Source organism: Pinus tabuliformis, chromosome X (genome assembly GCF_031772625.1).
Source record: "Pinus tabuliformis cultivar Carrire ecotype Pingquan chromosome X, CPIR1, whole genome shotgun sequence".
NCBI classification, from domain to species: domain Eukaryota; kingdom Viridiplantae; phylum Streptophyta; class Pinopsida; order Pinales; family Pinaceae; genus Pinus; species Pinus tabuliformis.
The window spans coordinates 556,726,492-556,750,225 of record NC_142308.1 but is presented as its reverse complement, the minus strand read 5'-3'; the positions used below and the strand labels follow the sequence as shown (position 1 = coordinate 556,750,225).

The 23,734-nt window shown below is 36.4% G+C and overlaps 1 protein-coding gene across 1 annotated transcript; it reads right to left on the bottom strand.

The window, feature by feature from the left end:
• Positions 1 to 9,542: 9,542 nt before the first annotated feature.
• LOC149141232 (AP2/ERF and B3 domain-containing transcription factor RAV1-like) lies at positions 9,543 to 10,409 on the bottom strand. The gene has a single exon (XM_089451189.1). The coding sequence runs from the start codon at positions 10,407 to 10,409 to the stop codon at positions 9,543 to 9,545; it is 867 nt and encodes a 288-aa protein (XP_089307315.1).
• Between the last annotated feature and the right edge of the window lie 13,325 nt (positions 10,410 to 23,734).

The following is a 23,734-nucleotide window of genomic DNA, read 5'->3' as shown; positions in this document are numbered from 1 at the left end:
CAACCACTATTGCTAATTCATACCCAAATCTCAAATGTTTCGACATTCTTTTTCCTCATGAAACCATCATGATGATCCAAGAACCTCCATCTTTGGAAAACAAAGACCCAAGGCTCACTGAAATGTTGAGTAAAATGCATCCTCCTAGAATGCCTAGATATGGATTGGGATATATTGAATGACTTGACAATCTAATTCTGCAATCCAGATTTGAAAACCATATCCCCAAAGACTGTAAAAAACCTTTTATTCCAGAAATGTATAAGTTCTTCTCATTAATGGGTGGATGTCAAAAATATAAAATTAACCCTGAATGGGTGAACAGAATGTTAAATAGGGATTTATAGGGATTTGATATGAGCACACCAGGTGCTGAGAAAATAAATCTACCCTTACATTGGAAGCAGTATATGGGAGATACATATTCCTGGATTCCTTTCTACAGTTGGAAAGAAATGGAAGAAGGGCAAGAAGTTCACATGGAAAACACAGAGGTATCTTCTGCACAAAACCATTCATGGACCAGCCATGATGACACCAAGATAGACACTACCACCACTTTTCCACCTTTCAAAGGAATATTCTTACGTGATTCTAGTAATGTAGCAAAAGCTATTCCTTTGGTCCCCACAAATGAAACCGCACTGGGCATTGATGAAAGAATACAGAAAGCAAGCGATCAAATAAATTGGATAAATACTGCTCTTAAAAGGTTAGAAATGAATATGATCAAATCTCAAGACCATAAGGACTCTTTTTATTCCTTACATGTTGTTGTAAAGGATGTAAATAATAATCTGAACAATGTAAATTATTATGTTTCTACTTTCAAAGGATTCGTTAGAGAATATTCTGTTCGAAGAGAAAGCATAGAAAAGAAAGTAGATTTTGAATTCAAAAGTACTAACAGTGTTATGGGAGAATTGGCTGAGAAATTTGAAAACCTTTCCATATCACCCAAAGATAAGCTCATTCCTTCTTCTATGCTTTTTAGCCACCTTGTAAATATCCAACATGTTGTCAAGCAAGTAGAAAAATTTCCCTATTTATCCCCAAAGGATTTGGAGAAATGAAAGTAATGGCGATCCAATATTAGCAGCATCATGTGTTGTTGACCATTGATATCCAAGGAGAAAAGTTCACTTTGAGAATGTTGATAGGTTCAGACGTCGATATCAATGTTATTAACAAAAATATTGTCCCAACTAAATACTGAAAGGGGGCTCCTCGACGGGTAACTTGAATTGGAACTCATAATTTCAGGTATGAAGTTCTTATTTCCACCATCTATTTCAAAAAATAATGTATGAAGTTAAAATTTACAGTAGGAGAAATTCCCATAGACTGCATGTTGGCAAATGTGTTTCTAGCGGCAATTGAACCCCATGAGTTAGACAGATTTCCTGATGGCAAAGCAATATTTTTCATTTCACTACCAAATCACAAAGGATTTCTAGAAACACTAACTCTGCCATATATTTCTACTCCAAGAATTTCCACAATGGTACAAACAATGCGGGAATTAGAACTATCAGAGAAAAAGATTGAAGAATTGAAAAACTTTAAATCTTCAATCAGAATCAAACAACTCCAACTTCCCATAATCATACAAAAAATTGTAGAATTAAGGAACCACCTGGAAACTAAGTGTTGTATAGAAAACCCAAAGGCTTTTTGCCACAGAAAGAAACACACAGTAGAATTGCCTTCCAAAGATAAATATGAAGGAAAAACTTATAAGAGTATGGAAATTCCCATGAACAGAGACTACACGAATCTCTGCAAAAAAAACTCTAGTCTTCTACCAAAAGGACTCATCAAAGAATTCGACAGTCCATGGAACTGTTATGGATTTTATGCAAATAAGCATTCAAAACAGATCAAGGGAGTGCTCAAACTTGTTATAAATTATAAACGTCTAAACTTTGTTTTAGCGGATGATGCCTCTCCTATTCCACATAAAGGAAGCTTAATTGCAAAAATTGCAGGAGCCAAAGTATTCTCAAAATTCAACATGAAGTCTAGTTTTTGGAAAGTTTCTATAAAAGAAGAAGACAGATCCAAAACTTAAACTTCTTTCAGCATTCTGGTAGGTGACTATGAATGGAATGTAATTACTTTTGGACTAAAGCATGCTCCATCTAAGTTCCATAAGGTAATGGATCAAATTTTTAAGCCCTACTTTGAATGGCTAATTGTGTATATAGATGACACATTAATTTTCTCAAACAACATATATTGTAGAAGCATACTCTAGAATTTGCTAATAAGTTTCCAGATATAATCACAGACAAAACACAGCTAAAGAGGTTCCTTGGTTGTTTGTATTATGTTAGTAATTTTTATAAAGGGTGTGCAATGGTCCTCAAGATTCTTAACCAAACATTGAAAAAAGAGCCTTCACCATGGACAGATGATCACACTAAAGCTATCTAGAAAATCAAAAGCAAAGTCCATACATTGCCAATCCTCTATCTAGAAAATGAAGATCTCCCCAAAATTGTTGAGAGTGATGCTAGCAACCTTGGATTGGGAGGAATACTCAATCAAGTCAAAGAAGGGACCAAGCAAATTGTATAATTTGGCTTAGGTACATGGAACCTAGTAGAGTAAAACTACTCCACTATTGAAAAAAAGGTAAAAGATGCATATAACTGTATAGACAAGTTTGATATACACCTTGTACATAATCAGTTTTTTCTTAGAACTAATACTTCAAAAAAAGGGTCTAACTAAAGAAATAAAAAACCTCGGAGAAGCCAAGTTTGCCAGATGACAGGCACTATTTGCTAAATTTGATTTTGAAGTTAAGCATATAAAAGGAGAACAAAATTGCTTGCCTGATTTCCTAAGAATATAATATCTGGAACAGAATGACCATTTGATGGTTATAGTAACCAAATGGAATCTAAACACTCAACAAGAAGAAATCTGAAATATTTTAGATGACACTCCTTGGCCAATATACACAGAACAATGGAAACCAACATGGCAACTAAGAAACACCAAGGTCATGGATGCCGACTTGCAGCCCCACACAGACTTACAACATCTAGTGCCCGAAAGATCTAAAATCCAACAAGTGGATTCACGACATGATCTGCAAAAGATCAATATTAGCAACTAATCTTGTAGAAGAAGCTTCATATGAAATATTCAAAGATATAATTGTAATTTGGATTGAAGGAAGTGATAGGACAAAGGTCTATCATAAAAATTACACTATAAATATGACATGGGACCCAAACCATTTCTCAAAATACATGTGGCCACAGAAAGATAGAGAAATATTCTTTCCAGACCCCATCTACAATATCAAAGGCTACATTAATCTATGGTGGGAGCTTTTATGCTAATATGAGAAAACAAAAATCCACTACAACATTTTAAAATTTGGGCCAAAAATTGTAAATCAACTTTTATGGCAACCAGAATGGTTGAAAACTTGTGGATGTGGTTCGGAGTCAACAAGACTATTATGGACTGCAGATATTTTGAAAATTATACTCAAAGAGATTTCTTGACATGTGCTCAAAATTCTCATGATTGTTTCCATTATCCTTGTAAAACCATAACATGCCTAAATTCATTAAAATTATACTTAGAGATTGCATGACATGTGCTCAAAATTCTCATGATTGTTTCCATTATCCTTGTAAAACCATAGCATGCCTAAATTCATACTCAAATGACTCGATATTGTAGACCTTTATGAGTGGACACTTCCAGTGGATTGTCTTAACAAAGATCAAGCATCAAATTGAGGCAAACTAATGATTGTTAGAAGAATCTACTCAAAGGCGTGGGACACCTATGGAGCATATGATCACCCAGCACTTGGAAGATTCCCTAGTACAAATGAAAATATTCACGGGTTCACGTGGGCTCCCGATATAAAGCATCCAAAGTGTACAATAAAGTCTTGTCTCTCGACACATCCACAATGTACAATAAAGTCTCGTCTCTTGACTATGACAGAGACTGGGTTTTTTCTTGATATTCGTGACAAAAATCCTCCATATTTGTATAAATAATATAGTTTTGTGGTATTCCCTTATATCTGCACTTTGTATAGTTGCCTTGTACTATTTCGAGACTCGGAGCACTTCTCTGACTTTCGGTGTGATTTGATCCACATCTCCGAATCATTGTACAAAATGGGAGTTGTCGAAAAGTTGTCCCCTTCTTATCCTATACAAGGAGAGGAGTAAGGCTCGTTTGGGCATCCGAGTTCAGAGAGAGTTGCATTCGAGTTCAGAGAGAGTTGAGAGTATTTGAGAAATTTCTAGCTTTGTGTGTTTTGAGTCTGATAGCTATCTCCCTGCTCTGCATCGGCAAACACTTTGTTCGATCTGCTTGCATCACAGAGGAAGTCTCTTTAGAGTCATGTTTGCAAGCCTACACATCAAGGCCTAAAAGCCTTAGTGAGAACCTAAAGTGGTTGAAATCTATAGGTAGAGTCTTTAAATTTTTATATCTTGTTCAAAGACAGTGTCCATGTCCTGCATCTATGAACACTCTGTTCGATCTGCTTGCATCACGGAGCAAGATCTCTTTAGAGACAAGTTTGGAAGCCTACGCATCAAGGCCTAAAAAGCTTGGTGAGAACCTAAAGTGGCTGAAATCTATAGGTAGAGTGTTTAAATTTTTATATCTTCTTCAAACACAGTGTTTGTGTCGGGTCAAGAAGTCTCCAAATCTCATATGTAAAAATTTCTTCTTAACAAATGATATAATTGGTAAATGCCCCTATAGTCAATCTTTGGATTGAAAAAATTGAAGATCTTCAAAATTGTAACGATCTTCTAAAATCAATAGAAAGAAATACTTTTGCATTTGATATACCCAACCATGTCATAACTCAAGTAATATTTTTTCTTTATGAGTATTGAGTTGTTTTTGAGTAAAAATCTTCATATTCTATGAGAGGAGAGGCTCGTCGACTGTCTAGGGACATCTCCTCACTGAGGCAAGGAGGCCATTGAAGAGTATTAATATGTGACGACATAGAGGTTCGTGTATCACGATAGAAGAAAGGAGTCTTCATATTCTATGAGAGGAGAGGTTTGCCAACTATCTAGGGACGTTCGCTTGCTGAGGCAAGGAGGCCGTTGAAGAGTATTAATATGTGGCGACACAGAGGTTCGTGTACGAGTTCGTGTATCACAACAGAAGAAAGGAAATTTGAATCAGCAAGCTTCAAGAACTTTAAGGAGGAAGCCCCCACTCTTAGCAGACATATGTTCAATGGCTTAGAGGTGTAACAATAGTGAAAAAAAATAAAAAAAATTACAAGTGTAATCATACATGTTACAATTTTTTAATAAAATAAAGGGAGACTAGATTTAAATATTGAAAAAGAATTGGTAAATTTTTCATATGACAAAAAATATTAAATTAATTTGCAATCTCAACGAGTCATTTTAATTCCAATATAAACCACCTCTATAACATAATTATTAATGATAAGCATAAAATCCGTGTAATAATATTTATTTTTTAAAAATGTCATGAAATTTATGTAAAGACTAATATATATTTAAAAACAAAGCGAGACGTTCTACGAGATGAGATTATGTGATTACAGATAAAAATGAATAACATTAGCGTCATCCTATAATTTATGTAAAGACTAATATATATTTAAAAGTATTTCGGAAGTGTCCTTTGAAAGGGAAACCACGGGACTTCCATTTTTTCAAAAAAGACATTTCAAAGAAAACCAAATACTGGTAATAATAATAATTATTATTAGTATTGGTGGTTAGTTTTATTATTATCGTTGGTGGTGGTTAGTTTTATGAAAATAAGATGTCTATATTTTATATTTTTTAATAAAACCAAAAAAAATACATCTATTTAATCATTATTATTTATTTTTATATTTCAAAATTTATTTTGTGCCATATATGTTAACACTAATCATTCCATTTCATGTCTTGAAATGTTTTTCTTTCTCTCACATAAATTTATTTCAAAAATATATATTTAATTTTTTTATTTATATTAAATATAATTTTTTTACATTAATTATATATAATCATTATAAATAAATAAAAAAATTAAAATATTTTTTGTAATTTAATATAATGGAAATGTATGCTTTCTCATGTTTTGATATAAAATTAATAGTTATATGTATTAGTGTTTATATATTTTGGGTTTATAACATTAGTCTTTTGGGTTTAATATTATTTACTTGGGTATATCTAACCATACTCAATCATGGTTGAATGTCACATTGTGATAATGATTATCCCAATATGAAAATCAACTATGGTCAACCATGGTCGAATGTTGCATTGTGATAAAGATTATCTCAAAATGAAAATAAAAAATGGCAAACCATTGTCCAACGCCGCATTGAGACAAAGATTGTCTCGATATGAAAATTAAGCATTCTCAAGCATGGTCAAGCATGGTTGAATAACATAACGTGACGAATATTGTCTTAATATGAGAATCAACCATGCTCAACGATGGTCCAATGTCCCATTCTAGCAAATATTTTGTTGATCTAAAAATCAGCCATGGTCAACCATCGTCCAACATCACACTGTGACAAGGATTGTCTCAATATGGAAATCAACCATGTTCAACAATGTTTATTTTAGTGTTTATAATATTTATCTTAGGGGTTATATACTTTGGGTTTATAATATTAGTCCTTTGGTTTCAATATTATTCAACCATGGTCAACAATGTTTATTTTAGTTTTTATAATATTTATCTTAGGGGTTATATACCTTGGGTTTATAATATTAGTCCTTTGGGTTCAATATTATTCAACCATGGTCAACGATGTTTTATAAAATTTATAAAATCATTTGTGGTCAGCTATGGTCCAACATCCCATTGGGACAAAGATTGGCTCAATATGAAAATCATCATCAACTATGCTAAACCATTGTCAATCATGGTTACCATCTTTCATAAAATCAAACATGGTCATCCATGGTCAATCATGGTTAGCATCATCACATTCTCACAAATATTGTGTTGATCTAAAAATCAATCATGGTTAAGCATGATCACCCATGATACAATGTCGCATTGTGACAAGGATTCTCTCAATATGAAAATCAACCACGATCAACCATGATTATTTTAGTGTTCTCACAGAGATTGTGTTGATCTGAAAATCAACTATGGTTAAGCATGATAATCCATGGTCCAATGTCGCATTGTGACAAGGATTGTCTCAATATGAAAAACAACCAAGTGTATTTTAGTGTTTATAATATCTATCTTAGGGTTTATATATGTTGGGTTTGTAACATGATAATCATCATCAACCATGCTAAACCATCGTCGATCATGGTTAACCATCTTTCATAAAATCAAACATGATCATCCATAGTCAATCATGGTTAGCTATGGTTGAACATCACATTCTCACAAAGATTGTGTTGATCTGAAAATCAACCATGGTTAAGCATGATCACCAATAGTCCAATGTCTCATTGTGACAAGGATTGCCTAGTTTATAATATTTATCATAGGGTTTATATAAGTTGGGTTTATAATATTAGTCTGTTGAGTTTAATATTATTCTTGTGGGTTCATAGTCCCTTAAGTTTTTAGTATTGTCCGTTGAGTTTAATATTATTCCTGTGGGTTCATAATCCCTTAAGTTTTTAGTATTAACCCCTTAGGTTCATGATACCAATCATGGTTGAACAAGGTCATTCATAGCCAACCATGGTTGAATGTCACTTTGTGACAACGATTATCTCTATATGAAAATGAACTATGGTCAACAATGATCCAACGTCACACTGTGGCAAGGATTGTCTCAATATGAAAATCAACCATGGTGGGTTTATAATATTAATTCGTTGAGTTTAATATTATTCCCGTGGGGGTTTATGTACATTGGGTTTATCATATTAATCCATTGAGCTTAATATTATTCCCGTGGGGGTTTATATACGTTGGGTTTATAATATTAGTCCATTGAGTTTAATAATATTCATGTGGGTTCATAATCCCTTAAGTTTTTAGTATTAACCACTTAGGCTCATGATATCAGTCATGGTCGAACAAGGTCATTCATAGCCAACCATAGTTTTAATAAAAATCTAAAGCAATTCCCTGGCCACGTGTTCATTATTCTCGTTGAAGCCATTCAGTTGTGAGTAATCCTCTTGATAGTTCAAATTGTTAGTTTTTTTTAAGAAAGTGTGTTTTTTTTTTTTCAATTATAATAATTTTTTTTAAAGAATTTATAAGGTTAGATATGGATTTTTTATTATTAATTAAAATATAATTATTTTTCTAAATGTTATAAATAAGCTAATTATAATATATTTTTTAAAATTTAAATTTACAAATAAACGGTTTAACAAATCAACTCAACTAAAATCTTTTAATATTTTTACCTTTGTATTCATAAAAATAAAATTTGTAAAAAATAAAACAGGGTTGAAACTCTTAAAACAAATAAAATAAGAGTGATATACACGCTCTAGAGAGAATTAGAAACTTTGTAATTACCTATCTTCTCTATTGTAAAAATGAGTGACATTACCATCCTCTTTAATTAATATAAAGACTAATTAAAAATAGAAAAGATGTGAAAGTAGTTTTAAGTGAAACATTTATACCAAGATTAAAAAATATTATAATATATAGAGTGGCAACCTCATGCACTAAAATTAATTAATTGATTTTTTTATTTATAAAATAATGTATATGGAATTGATAATATCAGCATCTAAGTAAACACATATATTAAAAGACATCCTAATTTTATATAATTGTTGTTGTCACTAAAACAGCTGAACCAATAAAATAATAATTATATAAATTAGTTAAAGTTAAAAAATAGACATGTTTATGTAAAACTACATAAAAAAAGTCTTGATCATCTTTATCTCCATTAGACATTTATAAAATCATTCTAATTTATCAGATTCCAGGAAAATTTACAATCAAATTAAATTTAACTAAAAGAAAAATATTTATTTATCTAAACTAATTGAACCAAACCAAAAAACTAATTAATTTAAAATTATATATCAATATAAAACAACCCGAACAATTTCTTTCTTTATTTCACTATAAAACAATCCCAACCATAAATACAATTTTCCAGAAAGAACTACTTAAACATATATAAAAAAAGCGGTTTTTTTTGGAGTTGTCTATAAAGCGATTTTTTGAAAGTTTTTCTGGCCGGTTTTTCTAGTCGAAATCCCGCAGGAATTTATTGGAATCGCAAGTTTGATAGCTAGTTTCTGCACAATGAAAGCATAAGGGGTTTTTCAGGGTGCTGAATCCAAATATGCAGTTAAAAAACCATTTTAACTGCAACAAATCAAGATTTAACATCAATTTCTTCCGTCAGATTCCGTCACGAGAATCTCCAAAAAATCACATTATAGACAACTCCTTTTTTTATTGAAAAAACAGAATACATTTTCCATAAGGACAACCAAAAAGAAACAGGTTGCAGGTATGGTATCTTAAACCAAAGTGCCAATCGCAACCAACCCTCAAACTCATAGAACAAGCCCAGTTTGCCCGCTTTCTCCTTCCCTTCATGCATTTGGATCAACTTCTTCACCAAATAGCATTTGGATCAAGTTCTGGAATGATTGGACATGACTGGTTTCGCCTTGAGGCTGCACTGATTGGACATCACTGGTTTCGCCTTGAGGCTGGACTGATCGGCCATGACATTCCTCCTCACCACGAATAACGGTGAGTAAATTCCACGAGTGCAATCTCTCAAAGAGAAGAAGATCACCGACCTTCAAATTTTTGTGGTGCAAATAACTTTTCCATCCCTTGCTCAGCACATATCTCTGCTTCTGGTTCTTAATGCAAGTGTAACGGAAGTACCACGACTCTCCCTTCTCGTCCAGGAATACCAACTTCTTTTCTCTACTCTGCTGCTTATCCAGAGGAAAATAACGAGTTGCGTAATCTGCCGGAATGACCAATTGCCGGCTTAAATCCGTGTGGGTCACCTCCTTACTGAACAGAATTTCTGTGTGCCTCTTTATATCACCTCCATTGCCACCACCATTAAACCTCCATAACTTCTCGTCGTAGGAATGATCTTTGATCATTTCCACTATCTTCTCTTTGGTGTACATGGCCTGGAATTTGATTTCTTCCTCGACTTTCTCTTTGCTGAGAATGCTCATGCAGCCTCGCTGATGGGGTCTTCTGTATTTGACGAGGGCCCTCTCATATGCTCTTCCAGCCTCCTCTTCACTATCAAATGTGCCCAACTCAATTTCTTCTTTGCCTGCGCGAATCTGAGCTCCCCATTTACCGCTACTCTGAGGAACAACTCCTCTCCAACGCGACATCGCGCGATGATGATGAGCACCCGGCAATTCTGTTGGCGGAGGAATATTAATATCCATGTGATCGACAGCTCCAGACGATCCTTCCATCATCGGAAGATCCCTTTAACGACTCTTTTTTCTGCAACTTAATTCAAGCACAACTTACAATTAGATGCAATTCCCTAAAATTCAAGCATAGACTCTGTGTGTGGGAGAAATTCATGCTGAATGGGAAGCAAACTTAACCACGGGACTTGCCCTTTGCTGAAAGCGTCGCAAGAAAACCAAGAAACAAGAAACGAGGCGAGACGTTGTTCGAGTTGAGATTATATATAGATATATATATTTTATATAGTAATTATATTACTATTATTAAAATATTTATTTCTAGATTTATTGAAGTTTACGAAAATGTGCATATTTTTTTTGGGAACAAAATAAAATACATTCACTCAATTATTACTCTAACATTATCATTTATTTTTATATCTCAAAATTTCTTTCCTAAAAATATGTGTTTGACACTCCTCCTTTAATTTTAATGGTTAACATGTATTTTTAATATGTATAATTACTTTATTTTTAAATAAAATTATTTATATTGCATTTTAAAAGATATTAATAATAATAAAATGATTTTACTAAAATATTTATATTATTCGATGAAAGAATTTTAAGGTTCGGTAAAAGAGTCAAACACATATTTTATATATACTTCAATTTTGAGGCTTGGTGAAAGAGTTAAACACGTATTTTATATATTCTTCGCATATATTCTATTATGAAAGAGTTAAACATGTACTCTATATATACTTAGGTGACAGAGTTCTGAGGCTCGATGAAAGAGGAGTTAAACACGTACTCTATATATACATTTCCTCACATTCTTTGCATATATTCTTCGGTGAAAGAGTTCTGAGGCTTGATGAAAGAGTTAAACAAGTACTTTATATATACACTTTCTCGTATTCTTCGCATATATACTTCGGTGAAAGAATTCTAAGGCTCGGTGAAAGAGCTACATGTACATTATATATAGCTATAAGGCTCGGTGAAAGAGTTAAACAAGTACTTTATATATATACTTTCTCGCATTCTTCGCGCATATATTCTTCGGTGAAAGAGTTATGAGGCTCGATGAAAGAGCTACACCTACATCATATATACACCTCCTCTCATTCTTCGCATATATTCTTTGGTGAAAGAGTTGTGGGGCTCGGTGAAAGAGTTAAACAAGTATTTTATTTATACACTTCCTCGCATTCTTTGCATATATTCTTCAGTGAAAGAGTTCTGAGGCTCGGTGAAAGAGTTAAACACGTACTTTATATATCCACTTCCTTGCATTCTTCGCATATTTCTTCGGTGAAAGAGTTCTGAGGATCAATGAAAGAGTTAAACATGTACTTTATATGTACACCTCCTCACATTCGTCGGATATATTCTTCAGTGGAAGAGCTAAACATGTACTTTGTATATACACTTCTTCGCTTTCTTCACATATATTTTTCAGTGAAAGAGTTTTGAGGCTTAGTGAAAGAGTTAGACATGTACTTTATATATCCCCTTCCTCGCATTCTTCGCATATTTCTCCTGTGAAAGAGTTTTGTGGCTCGGTGAAAGAGTTAAACACGTACTTTATATATACACTTCCTCGCATTCTTTGCAAATATTCTTTGATGAAAGAGTTAAAAATGTACTTTATATATAAACTTCCTCACATTATTCACATATATTCTTCGGTGAAAGAGTTCTAAGGCTCAATGAAAAAGTTAAACACTTACTTTATATATACACTTCCTCTACGATATAAGACCATAAGGCTCGCATCTTCGATGATCAGTTTTGAGGCTCGCTAGTAAAGGTTCGCATATAAGACAAAGGCTCACATATATTCTTCAGCATTTAAACCCGGGCTTTGAGGCCTGCATATGTGGTGTGCGGGCAACGGTGGGCACTGGTGATCTGCAGTCAGGTTTTCTAATATCAGGTGCATGCATTCCTTATCTTTTCCTTTTTCTAATACATATTTGCTCATATAATTTCAAGTATGAATATTTCACCATAGTTACCAAAGATTACCAAGGGCAGACCTAGCACAGTTACTCTACAAGGCCTTTATGAGTATATAGAGTCTTTAGAGAAGCGTAGAGAAGAAAGAGAAGCCAAGCTACAAAAAGATTTAGAAGCCATGCTAGAAAACAAATTTGCATCTCTTGAAGACATGATCCAAAAACAAATAGAAATTAAAATAGAACTATTGGAGAATAAAATGGAGGCAATGGAGACTAGGTTTCAGGTTATAGAAAAACAAAACCAAGATACTAACCAACCATCCCAGCAAGGAGATTTTGATACTTTATAGAGTCTTAAAATGAAAGACATGATTAAAGAACTAGAAGAAAAAGTCAATAGTTGCCTCACCCTAAATAATGTGGTAGATAAGTTAGTGTTAGATTTCAAGAGAAATAACTATAACAATCAAGAAATAGACATCTAAACCATGTACACCATGATTATCTGGAAAACCCAAAAACCAACCAACAATAGCTATTATTGCCAAGCTAACCAACAACCTGAGCTTTCACCGCTCAACCATGGCTACCTACAATGGAGAATACACAAGCCTTTCAAGGGCTTCAACTACATGTAATACCATGGGCTCAATACGATGAATCACCAATATTAGGTGCCCAAAACCACAACTGTTAACCATAATTGTTGACATAACCTCATTGAACTCCACCATAGGGTCAAGTTTATCTAACAATCCCCCCTTTAAACTTGACTTTGGGTTTTCCTTGGCCAAATCTAGCCAAATCTGCCAAGTGAGCCAGCCACCACTCACCTCCAGGCCCTATCCAGGCAATGTTAGGGTATTTCATAATCTCAAAAGTTGTCCTAGTTCAACATGCTTCATCATAGCACCACATGCATCCCCATATCACCCAAGGAGACATTCAGACTTTACCAGTGATTTATTGGGGTATGCATGCTTTACCAGGTCTTACAGTCGTATACACATTTACATGAAAATTTCCATTTTATTTTTATTTTTTTGCTATCTTGACCCACACACAACTTGAACTGCTGCAAGTTTGACCATGCATTTCACCCTGTAAGACTCCTATCCCACTATTTAACCCTTCTCTTGTAACTGAATTTTTAAATTTCTATTACTATTTAGAAATTTTTCTTTAACCATAAAAGCCCTTCAACAAATTTATCTAAAAAAAAAAAAAGAATTACCCGACTTTCTTGATTTTTTTAAATTTCCAAAAAATATTCCCAGGGCTTGCATTTTCTTCTTGCTCCTCATCGAACGAGGCTTTGGCAAAGTCTTCAGACTTCATTTTCTTCTTCCTCTTCATTGAACCATCACTCAACAGACATCGCTGGTTTGTGTAGCGAGCTATTGCTTTAACCAGTGCCACCACTTTGTGGATGGGAACATTTCGAACAACTGTCCAAGGCCCTTGCCAACTAGAGTTGTAATACCACTTTTTAGGGTTCAAGAGAAATAAATATAACAATCAAGAAATAGAAATTCAAACCATGTACACCATGATTATATAGAAAACCCCAATTGGGGAAAAACCAACCAACAATAGATCTATTATTGCCAAACCGACCAACAACCTGAGATTTCACCGCTCAACCATGGCTACCGACAATGGAGAATACACAAGCTTTTCAAGGGCTTCAACTACATGTAATACCCTGGGCTCAATTCTGTTATAGACATTTTTGTGCCTTACAGCTCTAAGCATGAAATGTCCATAAACCAAAGGCTCCTAAGTCCCTAAAAGTGTTGTTATAACTCCTAAAGGAACAAGTTCAACAAAATACAGCTTCTCCCAGAAGTTCTCCACCAGAAACTGCTCAGACTCAGTCAAATCAGAATCATTTCAGCTGCTCCACTAGCTAGCTGTGTTGAAAAACACCCAAATACACTAGCTAGGTGCATTGCAACGCACCTAAATGCACTACCAGGGTGCGTTGAGCGGGAAATGACAAATGGCAGAGTCATTCCACGAGGTGGACAGACAATGGAAGCTTCCAGAATCTTCTCCAATGACACTTGCCTCACTGAATTCGACCAAGGATGAGTAAGAGGCTCTCAGTCTCCAAGTGAAAGCAAGAACTGACAGAGAGAATCCACTAATCAATTCATGAGCTGACTCATCCTCTTTGCATACATCTATATATGGATCCCTCAACCCAGAGATCCAGAGGCTGGAATATTGTACAATTCAAAGAATTGATGTTGGTTTTGAGATAGATACCAGAGTATTGGGTGATTTATGCTTTGTTGGAGGTGAAGAGGGGCTTCTATGCTAGGAGGTTGATGTTGTATCACGAATCATCGGTTGTAACTCCTCATGGATCTTCTTGTTATATCAATAAAACTATTTGAGTTTCTCCTACATGCTTGTGTATCGTTGATGTTTGTTACATTTGGATGTTTAGCTTAAATCTGATCCTAAGCTATTTATGAATATAAATCCATGTCTTTGTGTAGTTTTCTTCTTCTGTGATCTTACAGGAACTTGGTGAAGCTGGGCAAGTAAGGAAGCAGGTAGCTAGAAGCTGTCAAAGAAGAGAGAGATTGGATTAAAGGACTAGCGCAAGACACAGGTTGGTTCATCCTATTTCTCTTTGTTTATAGTTCATAAAGAAGAATACAAAAGTAGTTTTCTCTGTTTGTTTCTAAGGTCACTGTCACACCTTAGTGGGATAGGGTCGTTTTGAATAGACACTTTTCCCGATAACAAAATGGCGACTCCGCTGGGGACGATTGTCTAGTTGGTTTGTTTGTATTTCTCTTGTTGTTTGTTTCATAAACTTAGAAGTAGCGAATCGAACTGCATTTGCCATTAACAAATGCAAAGTAGACATCTGCTGCTTCAATCCATTCACTAGATCTGTTTATGATTTGAACAGCTGATTCACAAATGATCTGATTGCCCTCTGTGATAGCTCTTAGACCTTCTTTAAATCTACCCTCTGATTGTGCATTACTGATTGCTTTTACTCAGCCAAAAACCATAGATTAAACTGCAAACCGTGACCCAGAACCCGGATAGAACTCTCGTTTTTGCCCCAGCGTAGGCTCTATGAAGAGGTTCTGCATTTCAACGCACCTCCCGAGAGGGCTACCTGCGCTGAAATGCAATTTCTCTGTGCAACAGGTGCGCTGATCAGCCTAGCCCTGTGCAGCTGAGGTTCTTTGCTTCATTTTTTTCAGTTTTGTCTCTGATCTTTGCAGCCTGTAATCAGTGTATGTGTCTGTCTAAAAACCCCTTTTCTTTGTTGTAATTCCGCCTCAGTTGTATAAAAGAAAATGTAGATTTTTTTGTGTGTTTGTTACGTCATTTATAGTTTTCTATTGCAAAAGTATAATAGTCGTACTGTCGTCCTTTGATTTAGATCTGTCGCAAGTGTCGATTTTGATCATAGGAGAAAGTTTATTTGCTGTAGATAGTCGATTATGATTTTACTTTTGCCTTTGGCCTGAATTTGTCACTTTCTAGTGTCGAAACGAGTATTTACTTCAAAATCATAAAGTGTCGTAATCATCTCTACCTTTTGATTTCGAAAAGAAGCTTGTTTGTGTTTGTCACTTGAAAGCAAATTCAGATTTGTACAACAACTTTCTTTTTAGGCATCAATATTAAGAAAGTGAAAAACGAAACACATGCATGTGCATTTGCATATTGGCAGTCTGTTTGGCTTGATTTAGGAGAAGTGCATTTATAGTGTGCTCTTTGCTCTTTGCGAAAAGATTGTGTCTTTCTTTTCCCTTAGTAGCTAGGATTTTCATTGCTAAAAAGAGATAAAAGCTTGTTTATCATCTTTAGATTGCATTTTAGGAATTACATATACATCTTGTGGTGATCCCAAAAGGCAAACTTCATAGGAAAGATCAACCTAAAATAAATTCAATGAACTTAACAACGCTTTGTAACTTAATGCACAACATTTAGAGGTCTAGGCTAGAGACGTATTCTGACGTCATAAAACCTGGTAACTGTTGTCCTCACTGATGGTTGGGTGATTCCTCCACTTTGAGACGATAAGTGCCAGTACGGACTTGTGCTCCCACGTACCGTCGAGTATATATTGGGAGACCCCTATAGGCTTAAAACCTTTATCCATAGGAAGCTGTGTCGGCCGCCCTACTGATCGCAATGCACCGAACACAGCATTCGGGAAGATTGACTGCCATACCGTAAAATGTATTCTGCAGTTTTGCGATTGGTTTGGTACTCCCTCTACCTAGACCTCCAGAGCAGTCCCTTTCGTTCCTTTTCAGACTCCTTAACGGAAAAGGTCCATATGAGCACTTGTCACTTCAGGCTCATTAAAAATCGAAGGAGACTAGAGTCATCTTTTGTTTTTTCTCGACTCTTTAAAACTGAAAAAACAAGTTGTGTCAAAGCGTGTTAAAATTTATTTTAAACGGAATATTCATACCCTTTTCCTACGTTGATCTTTGGGTTGAGAAAATTGAGCCTACCAACCAAGGAATTCCCCTTGGTGGAAATCCTAGTCCCTTCTCCTCTTGGGGAGATGTTGGTGTGCCCCATATGGCCACATTGTCGCTTCCAGGACTGACAATTGGCTTGCCAGTATGGCTCTTCTCAACCAATGTCGTTCAGAACACCACTATTCCTGAACAATCGAATCAGCAATTAGACGAGTCCAGAGTTACCCACCAGCCTTCTACTTCCTCTAATTCTTCCTCTCCTCCTTCCTCTTCGCTTGATGGAACTGGTAAATCTAAAAGCCAAGTTCCTAAGGAGAAGAAGGAAAACAAGAAGAAAGAGAAAAAGAAGAAGGAGCCAAAGGCGAATGGGGGAAAACGAGTGTCGTCTAACGAAAATCCACACACAGCACCGACCAGGCCTAAATCGCCATGTGTCATTTGCAAAGGAGACCAATTTCACAGAGATTGTCCTTGCATCCCCTGCATACTAAGGGAATGGTCTCCTCGTTTGCACAATCTGGTGTCATCAATCTCTGGAGATCATGTTGAAAGCACACCGTCAACTATTGAAAGTGAAGCCCCAGGACAAAAAGGGAAAGCTAGATTTCCTTGTAAACTGTGTGAAGGCGACCATGCCCTCCACCATTGTCCCTTCTTAGACGAAGCTAAAAGAGTTTTGGATGATCGTCCGGTTTCACCGTTACGACTTCCTCCTGGATATAAAAAACTCTTGCCGAGTCCGTCACTAGTTGAGAATCCAGCTGGCCCGCTCAAGTGGTCGGCTTAAGCGCCTATCATTGAAGATAAACCAACTGAATCCATACCAGACGAAAGTAAAAAGGTCGAGGCGACAGTTGACCCGGTCTTGCCTTCAGAGGTTTTATCTTCGGATGATACAGTCACTGAAGAGAATAAGGATGACACCATCCAAATTATCTTCATCAACACAGACTCCGACGAACATGGGGGCAATCCACCCGTTCCTTTACCGCAGGAAGGAAGTTCGTCAGAGCCATACCCGGCCGTCTACTCGGTCCCAACTCCAAGCAACCTAGTTGTCTCCTTCGACTGGAATCAACTAGGCAGACCCCGCCTACCAGCAAGTGTACCATTCCGAATTATCGTTCAAATATATAGAATGGTCATGGATGGTACCATCATAGATGAGGGGGCTTATGTGAGTATCCTTTCCTCTATTGCTTGGAAAGCGCTTGGTTCGCCAACGCTTTTGCCTGAGATGAGAAATCTGACAGGCTTTGATAAAGGAACCAGTCGACCTTTAGGGATCCTTCCCGATGTGCCCATAACATTGAGAGGGAAGACAGTTCGTATGAATGTCATGGTAGTCCAAGGACCCTTGGATTATAACCTACTCCTTGGACGAGACTATATTTATTGCATGGGAGCCATCGTCTCCTCAATCTTTAGAGTAATGTGTTTTCCACATGAAGGAAGAGTGGTCAAGCTCGTGGACCAGCTTTCATTTCCCGGATCACACATAGCAAATAGTCATATACCTTCCCTAAATGGTCTCTTCACGCAAGAAATGTCTCGATCCCCAGTCCGTCCTCCCGATGAGCGCGAGTAATTCGGAGGGATATGACTGAAACCCAGGGGGCATGCGTCCTGGTCTGCTTCGGCAGGAAAACTTCGGGTATAGGGTAGGTTTCCGCGGGAGAATATGACTAGTCTATACCCCGTCCGTCGGTGGAAGAGGGGTTATTCTAGAATAAGATTCTCTTGTCAAAGTTATGTCAGTTTGCGGACGTCGTCACTCACCTTTGTTTATCTCGGTAGACATCGCCGAAGAAGTGTTTTATTTGTTGTGTGAATAGAACAATCTTTGGGTAATCTGTAAGAGGTAGGCCTCTCCTGATAGAACAAATGTTTTGTCTGCAAATTGAGGGGTAACTTTGAAACTCTGTTTTATGACTGGGGGCATGCAAACCTTTTGGGGTGCAAGCGAAGGGCGACTATTTATTTTTTAAATTGTTAGGTCCTCCCTTTAAACCCATAGGCTAACCCTTTAAACTCGTAGGATTAGTCGTCACCTAACTTGCATAAAGAAAGGATGTGGGGCAAAAATCTAAAAGTTACCATTTTTTATATGAGACATTCTTATCATATGACTGGATTAATCGAGCAGTTTTAGCACATAGTTCAAGCTCGTTAAAAAATAAACATAAGATATGAGCAAATGTTTCACCTGCGTTTAAGCTCGTTAAAAAATGAACTATCCCCCGGTAAATAATCACCATGAATGAAACATTTCAGCCATTAAAGCCTTGGTCGTGTTTGCACCGTCACCTCCACTTTTCCATTGGCCGATCATTCACCTCCATTTGATTGTTTACCCATTTTGAGAAACAGCTGCGAAGAGTGATTTCACTAGCCATCCTTGTGACACTGCCGTGATTGGAAAATTCCAAACCTTACCTGGAATCAGCTGCTACCCATTTTATCACTCGTTCCTCAAAAGACGAGTCTTCTTTAAGCTCTTTTCAACTGACTCGTAAAATATGAAAAGATTGCCGAGTTTTGGCCTTCCAGCTTGTTAAAGCGACCGGAAGTGCTATCCCTCCTCTAGATTTTAATCTTTTTGGACCTGAGGGATTATTGCACAAAAGATCGAGCGCTTGTTTTGTTCGGCTCGTTAAAACGATCGAAAATTCATCCCTTCTATATTGTTTTATACTTTTTCGGACTTAAGGGATTAGATGACGAAAAAGGAATTTCGGAGTTACCTTTACGTACCTTTTCAGACTCTCTAAAAATGAAAAGGACCGAGTTATCTTTGTCGTTAGACTCGTTAAAAAGATTAATAGCGACAAACTTTTCTTTAGCCGAGAACGAGTTTCACTATCGCTAGGCTCGTACAAACATAGCGATGGGTTTGCCTGAAGGGCAAATTATAGAACAAGCATATGTTATCCTCCTCAAGCTTGACAAAAATAAAGAGGTACTGGTCAGCAATGACTGGGGAAAAATTGGGAAGAAAACTCAAAGAAACTTTATTGGTATCAAGTCGCTCTTGAACATGACACTTCCACTCCGTGCATGAGTCAGGTTGGGTTGTTTCATTCACCGGTCACATCGCCATGGTCTCGCCATACCATCCACATTTGGCGTAAATGCTACCAATCCATCACATAAGTGTCGCCGACATGTTCAAGAGAAGTCATCCAGAAAAGTCACCTGTGTCCCATCCACTATCATACATTATACTTCATTCTTTCATGACCGTCATCCTGAACCGTATATCATCAGATTGTTTTCACCTCCATCAAAATCATTTGCTCCGTTCCGTGTCATTGATGTGGGATTCATTAAGGCCCTCCTTTGACGGATCGCTTCTTGTTGACATCAGCTCATTATCCAAGAAGTTGATCTAGGAACCACCCATTCAGTTCTTTGAAGCTTGCATGCCTCAATGGAAAGTTTCTCACTTCTGGCGACAGGTATACATCAATGACCTTCGACCGAAAGATTTTGCGTGGTGTTCGGCGCCAAGTCCTTTATTCACACCACGTGAATTGTACTACAGTACCTTGAGGGTCATTATCATTATCGGTGATTCCTCTCGCGCTTGTTAACAGTTCACATCATTGACTAGTAATCAAGCGATGTCTTTCCATGTTCGACTTCAAAACATTTCTCACATGGATCGACTTGTACTTTGAGTGAAGATCGGACGAGATTGAAGACCCCGGATCTAGTTTCATCCATCCGGGCTGCGATATATATTCAGGAAAATAAATACATTAAAATGTACAGCATTTCAGCACAGATAATCATCCTACCAAAAGGATGATGGCTCTATCAGAATCATCAGTCTACCATCAGACGATTGTCTGTCCTATGTACATGAAAATGAATTTATAAAGCTGAGCATGGGAATGCCCGCCTCAGCTAGATCATGAAAACAGTATGAAGATAATCTATTGTATTGTATCTTATTACAGGTCTCCTCCCAGCATTGAAAGAACTTCGGATCCTCCTAATAAAGCATTTCACCTGATAAACGGCCTCATACTTTAGGGGGCAACTGTTATAGACATTTTTGTGCCTTACAGCTCTAAGCATGAAATGTCCATAAACCAAGGGCTCCTAAGTCCCTAAAAGTGTTTTTCTAACTCCTAAAGGAACAAGGTCAACAAAATACAGCTTCTCCCAGAAGTTCTCCACCAGAAACTGCTCAGAATCAGTCAAATCAGGATCATTTCAGCTGCTCCACTATCTAGCTGCGTTGCAAAGCACCCAAATACACTAGCTAGGTGCGTTGCAACGCACCTAAATGCACTACCAGGGTGCGTTGAGCGGGAAATGACAAATGGCAGAGTCTTTCCACGAGGTGGAGAGACAATGGAAGCTTCCAGAATCTTTTCCAATGACACTTGCCTCACCGAATTCGACCAGAGATGAGTAAGAGGCTCTCAGTCTCCAAGTGGAAGCAAGAACTGACAGAGAGAAGCCACTGATCAATTCATGAGTTGACTCATCCTCTTTGCATACATATATATATGGATCCCTCATCCAAGAGATCCAAAGGCTGGAATATTGTACATTGCAAAGAATTGTTGTTGGTTTTGAGATAGATACCAGAGTATTGGGTGATTTATGCTTTTTTGGAGGTGAAGAGGGGCTTCTCTGCTAGGAGTTTGATGTTGGATCAGGAATCATCGATTGTAACTCCTCCTGGATCTTCTTGTTATATCAATAAAACTATTTGAGTTTCTCCTACATGCTTGTGTATCATTGATGTTTGTTACATTTGTATGTTTAGCTTAAATTTTATCCTAAGCTATTTATGAATATAAATCCATGTCTTTGTGTAGTTTTCTTCTTCTGTGATCTTACAGGAACTTGGTGAAGCTGGGCAAGTAAGGAAGCAGGTAGTTGGAAGCTGTCAAAGAAGAGAGAGATTGGATCAAAGGAGTAGCGCAAGACACAGGTTGGTTCATCCTATTTCTCTTTGTTTATATTTCATAAAGAAGAATACAAAAGTAGTTTTCTCTGTTTGTTTCTAAGATCACTGTCACACCTTAGTGGGATAGGGTCGTTCTGAATAGACACTTTTCCCGATAACAAATACCATGAGTAACCAATACTAGGTGCCCAAAACCACAACTATTAACCATAACTGTTGACATAACCTCAACTCCACCATAGGTCAAGTTTATCTGACAGTTAGATATCAAAGAAATTAAAGATGAAATGAAAAACATAATAGAATTAGACCACGAATGTAACAAAAGGGCCTTGAAACTTATAATTTTTTTTTTAAAAGAGGAAGTAGATGAGGATACTTTAGCCTTAGCCCAGACATAATTACCTAATAGATTACAAATTGAAACAATGTGTCTCACGGAAGCAACAAGGTTGGGGAAATTAACCGAGAATAAAGTAAGACTAGTCCGCAAAAAGGTGAGCTCCACTAACCATAGCTACGACATACTTAGTAAAACCTCAAGTGTAAAAGGAACGAGAATATTCATAAATGAAGATTTCATTCCAGAATATCAAGCAGAGTTAAGAAAGGAGGTTCAAAAGGTAAAAGAAGCTAGAAAGGAAGGAAAATGGGCACTAATCGGAAATAGAAAATCCTTTATTCGAGATAGAAACCAAAAAGATAGTAATCAATAGCAATTAAACATGCTTCCCCTGGAACAAAGTCCCAAAACTAAGTTGGATTCCAAATGATGTTGATATTATTTTGCTTGTTGAAACTTTGGAGCATGAAGAATCTAAGGTCCCTAACATAGATGGCTTTATGGTATGGTCTACCTGGAACAATTGATCCTCTCGTAGAGGAATTGGGGGAATAGCTTGTTACATTAAGAAGAACATCTCCCCCCATGCTAGGATTTATAAAAACGACCCTCACAACTAATATAGTTGGATAGAGATCAGTGACATCAATAATAAAAAGTCCTACATAGCAATATGTTATTTTTCCCCCATAAATTCTAACTTCTATAAGAAGAAGAATCTAGATAAAACTAACCCTTACAATGGTTTAGAGAATGATATTTTTAGCCTAAGGAATGATGGTAATATCCTTTTAATAGGTGACTTTAATGCTCGAACTTCAAACAACCAAGCTATTATTCTAAGAAATCATTCCAACCCTAATCCACTTTGGTTAGATGAAGACCCTGCTCTGGCTAGCAGGTACAAAAGGAGCTTTGAAGACCTCGGGAAAAATTTGTTTAGGTCGGAGCTAGTCAAGCTTTGTAGTTCTTAGGATCTCATAATTTGCAATGGTCTAAAGAAGTGGCCCAATTCCAACAAGATGACCTACATCCATGGAATTGGTAGCAGCGTGGTAGACTACGTTATTTCCGATCTCCCATTATACAACGAGATAATGAATTTTGACATCTTAAACGACCACGAACCTGACTCTTATCATAGGCCTTTAATTATAACTCTCAATTTTGTAATGCATAGAGTTCCCACAGAAAATAGTACTTATAACCAAAAGAACTTAATATTTGATAGGAATAAAAACAATCTCTTTCTAAACGAATTAAAAACTAATTTGCTTCCTTTATCTAGTATAGACAACATAGAAGACCTTTCTCATAATTTTACTACAACCCTCTCATATTCTATTAACAAGTTCTCAATTGAAGTTTCAAATAATAAAAGAAATAGAAAAACCAATCCATGGTATGACAAAGATTGTAAAAGTGTGAGGAGAGCAATTAAGGAGGCTGTTGATGAATCTCTGAAAATGGACAAGATAAAAATATACACAACCCTAACTAAAAGGAAAAAGAGGCAATACATTTGTGAAAGACAAGAGAATCTCTTACACCTCTCTAGGGTAGCTCCTAAGAAATTTTGGAGGTAGATCTTGACTACGAAGACTAAATATAATGATAAAATTTCTCTTCACGATTGGAATTCCTATATTAAAAAGCTTTATGAATTTCCAAAT